The following is a 9,280-nucleotide window of genomic DNA, read 5'->3' on the forward strand; positions in this document are numbered from 1 at the left end:
AATTGGGGAAGGAAAGTGGCATGTGAAGAGGTCTTCCAATTTGTGTAAAAGTAGAAATCCCATTTTGCTTATTTATATCCTGCAAGACTGATTATCTCTTTTATGGTCGCAGTGGTTAAAACTCCACCAGACATTTAGACATTATCTTTAGATAGCTGCTATATCTTCCAGCTCTTCACAAGCCAAGAAACCAAAGTACTGATATTATATTAGATGTCAAGGTTCTAAACAATTTTTTACATTAGAGTCCATTTACAGATTATTTATTCCAATGTTCTTGAAACAGCAATTTGGTTTCTACAGTGAACATTCCTGGCTCACATCTACTCACCTCCTGGTCTACCACTCTTAGAGATCTGAAGTAAGAATAAATGAATTGTTCAGTAATAACTTCAGGACGTGTGACTGCCAGCTCCCTAATATGCTGAGCCTCCGCACTGCATCTGTCATCCAGCTCCCAAGGTGAACCATGCTGATTCAGAAGGTCTTTCAGATTGTCCTGACTCTCCTCTTCTGGATCACTGCTGTCCAATCCTGAACAGGGAGGTTTTCTGTTCTGCACAGTAGACTTGTTCTGGAGAAAGAGGAAACCAAACCTTAGCTTCAATAGGAAAGATCAGGACCGTGGATAAGGGGGTACCACCAGTCTTCCTGTATGGGGCCCCAACCAGCAGGGGGGCCCAGGCAGCTGGGTGAATGGGATGTAGGTAGGGAGGGTGATCGGCATGGTGGGGAGGGGGGGCAATTACTGGAACCGATCCCCTGTATGGCTTTCTCTGCAGCAAAAGAAATCTGGCTGCTTCTCCTCTCCCACCCGCTGGCTTTCAGCTGCTGCAGAGAGAGCCATGCAGGGGATCGTTTCCACTAATTGACCCCCTGTCACACCCATCACTCTCCCTGTGCACCATACATTTCCCCCTGCTGTCCAGGCCCCCCTGTATGCCCCCACCCCCGCAGTGCTGCCGGCTTCCCTCCTCACATTTACCAGCCCCCTTTTTCCCCTGAATGAACACACAGTATTCGGTACCCATCACTCACTGTGTTCACTCATAACTGAAGCATGGTAAACTTTTTTTCTTTGGGGGTCCTGTCAGGCTGGCTGTATTGGGCCCCTTGGTTTCTAACAGCAGCCCTGGGAAAATCATTATATGTTTCATATTTAATGTCACATAAAAAGTATAAATCCATCTCGAAAACAAACCCCAGGGTTACTTATGATGTTGCAAGGAGTTTAGAAAATTATCTTTCAGATTTCTATCTGGTTCTGTACTAGGGAAGACATTACAATCCCCTTTTCCCCTTGGACTGGTGGTGGATTTTATTTTACTTCTTGTTTAAGTTTAGTAATGATGAAGAGTTTGTTATAACTGCCATAAACAATATTTCAGACACAAATGCATATAGAAGTGTGCAGGTTCATACTTTCAATTTTTCCCAAACAGTAATGTATCCAGGAAAATATAACCTGAAGAGTAGGGGGAGAGGAGAGAAGGGGGAAGGGATCATTGGCAGGAGTTGGGGTTATGGGCATCTAGACAACATTTAGATCTCATGCACACTGGGAATTTTAAAAACACACGGTAGTGTTAGCTGTATAAAGTCGCAATAAAAGAGCAAGTTTTTCACCTTTTTTAAAGTGTTTTGCATTAGTGTTTAGCCATGTTTTATCGCATTAGCATTTTTTTTTTTTTTACACACACACAAAACAAATTTGGATCAAAAAACGCTGGTTTGCTGCATTTTACCACATTAGAGTGTTTTACAGCTAAAAAAACTTTTCTTGAAACCCACTAGTTCTGTTTTTTTTTTCCCAGCCAAAAAACGCCCCTGCCAAAAAAAACTGATTAACCACTTCCCGACCGGCCGTTGCATATAAACGGCCAGACGGTGGCAGTACAGGGTCGGGTGGCCGTTTATGAACGGCCTCCCCGCACCCTGCTTGTGCGCGCTCCCTGGGAGCGCGCAGCACCGCGATCCAGTGCCCGCTGTGTCCTCCGGACACAGTGAAACACCGATCGTCGGACGGGACCTCTCTACGAGGTCCCGATCATGTGATCACTGATTGGCCAATCAGTGATCACATGCAAAGTAGTAAGCAAGATGTCACTTGTGACATCATTGCTTACTACGTGTGAAATCTGTGAATGATCACAGAGGTCACATGGTACAAGGCTATTCACAACAGCCTTGTACCATGTGACAAGCTCTGACCAATCACAGCTCACTCTGTATTTCTCAATGAGTGCAGGAATGCACACAGAGAGAAAGAGAAATGATTGCTTTTACATCCTATATGGGTGTAAAAGCAATCATTGTAAAAAAAAAAAAAAAAATCTTCATCACCCTCCACAAGTAGTACAGTGTCACCATGGTGACACTGTACTGCTAGGGTGACAGTATGTAAAAAAAATAAAATAAATAAAAAATAATATAAAAAAATAAAATAAAAATGTAAAAAAAAATGTTTAAAAATTATAATTTTTGGTTATAAACTAATTTTTTGTTCTGTTTTTTTTTAACTAAAAAGATAATGAAATACATTTTGGCAAAGATTTATGATGAAATATTATTTATTTGCAAAATTTTATAAAAAAAACACTTTTGTTCAAAATATTTGGACTTTTTCATTTACATAGCAAAAAAAATAAAAATCCCAGCAGTGAATAAATACCACCAAAATAAAGCTTTATCTGTTGCAAAAAAATGGTAAAAAATTAATTTGGGTACAGTGTTGCATGACTGCGCAATTGTCATTCAAAGTGTGATAGCGCTGAAAGCTGAAAATTGCCCTGGTCAGGAAGGGGGTAAAAGTGTCCGGTCTGGAAGTGGTTAAAGCGTATACGTGCATGGATACACAGGATTACATGCTGGGGAATTTACTAGCTGTAGTAAAAAACGCCAGAAGCCAAAAACAGCCGCTGTAAAAACATCCAGTGTGCATGAGGACTTAGTGGAAAACAACATGCATGTTGTAAAAACAGTTCTAAAAAAAAGAATTTTATTGGGTAATTCCATTAAATGACTATCAAAGGTTTTGTATACCAACCAACATGCCCAAATCTCATGAGTGTCTGTTGTACTTTGCTGTTGGTTGTCTCTGCTATTTAGGAATAAGTCTCTTTGTGGCATTAAGAAGGAATAGGGTGAGGGATTTATCTATAACAATCAACGAATTGGAATGGAAAATAATAGTCCAAGGATTTAAACTTAAAAAAATGGTTGTAAAGGCTAAGCGTTTTTTTACTCTAATGCAACTCCCCCCCTATATTTACCAGAGCCCAATTTTGATCCAGTACTGTGCTTGACAGCAGTGGTGCCGCTCTCTCTCACCCTCAATGGACTCAGTGAGAGCAGCTGGAACCATTCGCTTCTGCTGCTGTCAATCAAACCCAGTGACAAGGCAGCGAGGTCAGGGCTGAGTCAATCTGTGTGTGTCAATAGACATACACAGTATGGCTTTGGATCGAGCCTACACGGGTGCCCCGATAGCAAGCGATTTCCTATGGGGGCACTCGGCAGGGGGGATGAGTCAGGAGTGCTGGCGGGGATGCATGGAGTATTTTCCAGTACTTTTCGATCATTGGGTTGAAATCCCAAATTTGTGTGTAAGAGTCTACTTGTCCAACCATGAGGAAGGATACAACAGTATGGTGCCCCCTCTCCAACCTGGTAGACAGAGGTCACCATACCCCTCTGTACCTCCACGGTCCCTGGATAAGCTGTGGGGTTATTAGGAAGGGGAGTTTTGTTCAACTTACCTGTCCCCATAGTAACAATTTAGTTATATTTCTCAGTGTTGGCAGGTATAGTTCTTCGCTACAACCAGGAGGTGGCAAATTGCTTCTATGCAGATGGAGCAGAGGCATAGAGGAACATTGTTCCTCTACAGACTCTATAGGTGTCCCAGGGGAAGCAGCTGTATCATTGGACAATGTGACTCCTGGTGACCATCAGTGGCCATCTTAGCTGGGACAGTGCTAATAAATAACTGCTGGGATTGGTGTGAATATGCAAAGTGGAGAGGCTAAGAACAGGTTCCACGCTGGTTAGGAGAGAGAGCAAAGGGAAAGGTCCCAGGTCAAGGAGGGACAGGAAAGGGACACTGCTATCTTCTTCATGATTCCGGTCACCAGAGTCACTGCTGCAGTCTATTTGCCAACCTAGAGGAGCCACTATCTGTTGCCAATCGGACACCCCTCTAGCAGATGCCATCCAGATAAAGTAGGCTTTGCCTGAAATATTGCCTTACTGGGAGCCTGTGTGATTCAACTCTACATACCTGTGCCATTGCTATGTAACATGTTGTTATGTCAGTGAATACCTCTATGCCATATTATGCCACATGTGCCATTAATATCGCACTCTCTGGATCTTTTACTGGGTACCACAGTTACTGGCCCCGACCACAACCAGACCTGGTAAAAAACAAAAACTTTTAAAGCTCCTACCTAACTTGGACCACTGTAGGTAAGCATATGCCATACCTGTGGGGTCCTTCTGGAAGCAGAAGGATCACTGTAGTAGTCACCACTACTACAGTGATTGCAGATGTCTTTTGGGCCCTGTGCCAAGCGGCTGTCCTCCTGCACCGTGAACACAGAAGACGCTTGCTCGACACAGACATCTTCCACAGAATGCCTTGCAAATTTCTCAATGAATACAACAGGTTCTCTGATTGGATGCGGTGGAGTCATGATCTCTACCTCAGGCAATAAGAAAATACTTTGCATTCATAGAGAAAATTGCAAAGCAGTTAGTAAATGTCACCTGTGCCATATGAGCATCCACCTATGGTCACTATGCAGTAGAGCAACAGATCCGCACGGGACTTGGAAGACTCTGGCGATCACTAAGTGATGGGCTGAACACTCCCCTGGTCGGTTTGCAGTTGAACATTCGAACATAATATAAGTTTGACCACGAACTTCGAACAGAGGGGACAATTCACTAAGCGGTATCTTACTGCATCTGAATATGTGGTAGGCTACCGCACATCTACTAAAAACGTTCTTTATTGTTTCAGCTGCCAGCTGGGTTCCCTGCTGACAGCTGAATGTAAAAAAAATTGCCAGCATTACCCAGCAATTAATTTATTTTTTCTTAAATGCGTGGGGTCCCCCCCATCCATACCAAACCCTTCATGTTTGGAATGGATTTTGAGGGGAACCCCCATGCCAAAATTTAGAAAAAAAAGGATGTAGGGGGCCACCCCAAAATCCATACCAGACCCTGATCCGAGCATGCAGCCTGGCAGGTCCATACTAGGCCACATGCCCTTAACATAGGGACATGTTGATGGGGACAAGGGCCTCTTCCCCACAACTGTGGCTGGTTGCTGTGGGGGCTGTGGTCAGGGGGTTTATCGGAATCTGGAAGCCCCCCTTTAACAAGGGGGCCCCCAGATCCCGCCCCTCATACCAGGCCACATGCCCTCAACATGGGGAGATGTTGATGGGGATAAGGGCCTCTTCCCCACAACCGTGGCTGGTTGCTGTGGGGGCTGTGGTCAGGGGGTTTATCGGAATCTGGAAGCCCCCCTTTAACAAGGGGGCCCCCAGATCCCGCCCCTCATACCAGGCCACATTCCCTCAACATGGGGACATGTTGATGGGGACAAGGGCCTCTACTCCACAACCATGGCTGGTGGCTGTGGGGGTCTGTGGGCTGGAAGATCCCACCCCCCCATGTAAATGAGTATGGGGTACATGGTACCGCTACCCATTCACAAAAACAAAAAAGTGTAGTGGAAAAATGACAGGAGAAAGTCTTTGACAAGTTCTTTATTAAAAACAAAACTTAAAACAATGTCCCCCGTAGTAGATCCAACGTCAATCACAATGCCCGCCGCCACCGCCAACCTGAAAAAAGAAAAAAAAATGGCTCCGCACTCGACACTGGATCCTGCTGCAGACAGCTGCACCGGGATGACAGTTCTTATATAGTGTAATGACGTCACAAGGGGGGCTGTGATATGCCACAGCATTGCACCTGACCATTGTTTTGGCCAATCACAATGCACTGTCAGCATGCAGTGCATTGTGGGGCGTGGAGGGCGAACAGCCCACCGACTGTCCTTGCCGTTTGTGTGTTCACCGATCACTGATGTTCGAGTCGAATTAACAACCGTCTTGAACATGCAGCCCGTCAGTTGCAGCACTGATTACTACAGTGATTTTCTGCTTCCACAGGATCCCACAGGTATGGCATAGGCTGACATGGTGCCAAGACAGACAAATGGAATTATGTAACAAAAAAGAAATGTAAAAGAAATCTATACCTCAAATTCAGCTTTAAAAGCTGTGACTATCTCCCTCAATTTCATTTAATGACCAAAGCTAAAGAGTAACCACCCCGTGTCCATAATGTGTGGTCCCATGCATTCCATCACATTTTATATGGCCCCCAACACACCTGAGCTGCAGCACACTACAATGCATGAGGTGTTGAGACACAGTGGGGGAAAAAACAATAAATCAGGAGTTTGGTAAATCTTATTGTGGTGCATGTGTTACTATAACTTAATATATATCAGTGTAGCACTGAAAAAGAAAATAGATGTGATGGTGCAATCCCAGCTATTACTATGTGAAACACTATGTGACAATACTCAAACTGCATAACAACTTCACTTGGGTATATTTGATGTACAAAGTAAAAGTGATAAAAATCTATTAGACGTGAGTCCCAATGACAAAAAAAATTGATCAAAAGTTCAAACGTGAATCTTCAATTGCTAGATGACCAGATGGTGTCCGTGCAAACACGTGTCACCCCACTCCGTGTTCAAATAAAGGCTTACCAGGTAAATGTGACCATCATGTTATAGAGTGGCCAAAATCTGCTAAAAATGATGAATGACAACCAATCAAACCTTCTCCATAGCATCCAATATGGTGCAAACAGCGTTCACCCACTCCGTATTGACCATGCCTCTCCAAGATACCTGCATCACGGGACTGAAATCTTACGGACTGACTTAGCACCAGTGCTGCTGCACTGCGGGACATCTGTGCTGACTGCCGCTACCCATCAGGACCTCTCAGGGTCAATGTCTCCTGTACATGTGACCAGCAGCAGGGGAACTCTGAATCTGTCTATAACTGAATATAGTGTGACTGGGCCCTCAGCTTGGGTTCACATATATACAGTGTGGCAAATCCCATGCGAGTCGCACAGGAACCGCACCACATTCCTGTAGAAATCACATGTGAGTCGCACATAAAACGCACCACATTCCTGTACAAATGCCATGTGAGTCGCACAGGAACAGCACCACATTCCTGTACAAATCCCATGTGAGTCGCACAGGAACCGCACCACATTCCTGTACAAATGCCATGTGAGTCGCACAGGAACAGCACCACATTCCTGTACAAATCCCATGTGAGTCGCACAAGAACAGCACCACATTCCTGTACAAATCACGAGTCGCACAGGAACAGCACCACATTCCTATACAAATCACGAGTCGCACAGGAACAGCACCACATTCCTATACAAATCATGAGTCGCACAGGAACAGCACCACATTCCTGTACAAATCACGGGTCGCACAGGAACAGCACCACATTCCTGTACAAATCACATGTGAGTCGCACAGGAACCGCACCACATTCCTGTAGAAATCACATGAGTCACACAGGAACCGCACCACATTCCTGTACAAATCACGAGTCGCACAGGAACAGCACCACATTCCTGTAGAAATCACATGTGAGTCGCACAGGAACAGCACCACATTCCTGTAGAAATCACATGTGAGTCGCACAGGAACAGTACCACATTCCTGTAGAAATCACATGTGAGTCGCACAGGAACAGCACCACATTCCTGTACAAATCACGAGTTACACAGGAACAGCACCGCATTCCTGTACAAATCACGAGTCGCACAGGAACAGCACCACATTCCTGTACAAATCACATGTGAGTCGCACAGGAACAGCACCACATTCCTGTACAAATCACATGTGAGTCGCACAGGAACAGCACCACATTCCTGTACAAATCACATGCGATTTGTGTGCGGTGCAATTGGAGCCATATTTTGTATGGCTCTATTCACACCGCACCCGCACCAAAAATGTGCAGGACCCTATTTTGGTCCGCACTAGAATCAGATCGCATGGGTATTCACACCTATGTGATCCAATTCTGCACATCGCACCGCGTTTTGCGGACCGATGTGGGGGTGTCGTTAACATACACACCCGCATCGGTCCGTGTGAACGGGATGCGACTGCGATCTTTGCTGCTGCATTGCGATATTGTTAACAGCGTGCGTGCGTTCCTGAAGTACAAGGATGGTTCCCTAAGCCCTGGTTCACACTGATGCAGTGTGGAATTTGCAGCGTTTTCAGTGCGAATTCCGCACCGCATCAGTGTGAACCAGGAACGCATACATGCTGATACACAATATCGCAATGCTGCAGCAAAGATTTTGACATGCCCACATTTTAGAATGCTTTATGGTGCATTTTAAGCCCAGGGATTTCAATGGCCTACCTTAAAGTGTAACTAAAGTTACTTTGGATAGAGTGGTGATGGATTAGCACACCTGTCAGTTTTTATTGCTGTCTGTGTCCCCTGTCAGGCTAGGTTCACACCTATGCAGGTTGTGTTTGAGCCGTTTCTGCATTGCGTTTTTGCATCTACATTTTTACTGTGTTTTTGATGCGTTTTATTTTCTATTTTTCTTGTTGCTAGGCAGATTTAAAATGCAAAACACATCAAAAATGCATCAAAAACGCACTACATGCTTTTCTATAGCATTTCCATTGAAGTCTATAGAACCAAAAACGCTACTTTTTGCATTAAAAAAAGTCCCTGACCCTTTCCAAAAAACGCATCGGGTGAAAACGCGGAGATGTGAATGTGTCCCATAGGAAATCATGTTAAATGGGCTGTGCTGCGTTTCTGGAAAACGCTTAGGTGTGAACCTGGGGTTAGGGAGAATCAACCTGGATACTTTTATCACTGAAAGTGAAAGAAAATCCCACATTTTGGGTTGTCCCCGGAACAGTATTAGAGGGGAATCTTACAATGAGGACATTCGTTTTGGTGACTACCAGGTATTTCCTCACTTTGGAGAAATTTCCTCTCACTTTCCGTGTTGGCTATGGGAAGAAAGTGACAGGAAAGCTCCCCAATGGGACACAGATGGCAAGATAAAAAATGACAGGGCTTACATTTCATGACCTTTTTTAGTTGTGGCAAATATTAAAGCATGCAAAACCTTAAGGGCTAGTTCACACCACAAAAAAGCACTGTGGATGCATTCA

General features: G+C 44.6%; 1 protein-coding gene across 1 annotated transcript in view; it reads right to left on the reverse strand.

Annotated features, from left to right (window-relative positions):
• LRRC43 (leucine rich repeat containing 43) overlaps window positions 1–4,694 on the reverse strand; it is a 65,936-nt gene extending 61,242 nt beyond the window's left edge. Inside the window, exons 1-2 of the mRNA XM_089661969.1 lie at window positions 4,485–4,694; window positions 332–574 (exon numbers count right to left, since the gene is read on the reverse strand). Coding sequence (XP_089518095.1) covers window positions 332–574; window positions 4,485–4,694 — 453 coding nt within the window. The remainder of the gene's footprint in view (window positions 1–331; window positions 575–4,484) is intronic.
• Window positions 4,695–9,280: the final 4,586 nt, after the last annotated feature.

This window comes from Staurois parvus, unplaced genomic scaffold, assembly GCF_062004578.1.
Source record: "Staurois parvus isolate SC_StPar_1 unplaced genomic scaffold, SC_StPar_1.0 ptg001418l, whole genome shotgun sequence".
Lineage (NCBI taxonomy): Eukaryota > Metazoa > Chordata > Amphibia > Anura > Ranidae > Staurois > Staurois parvus.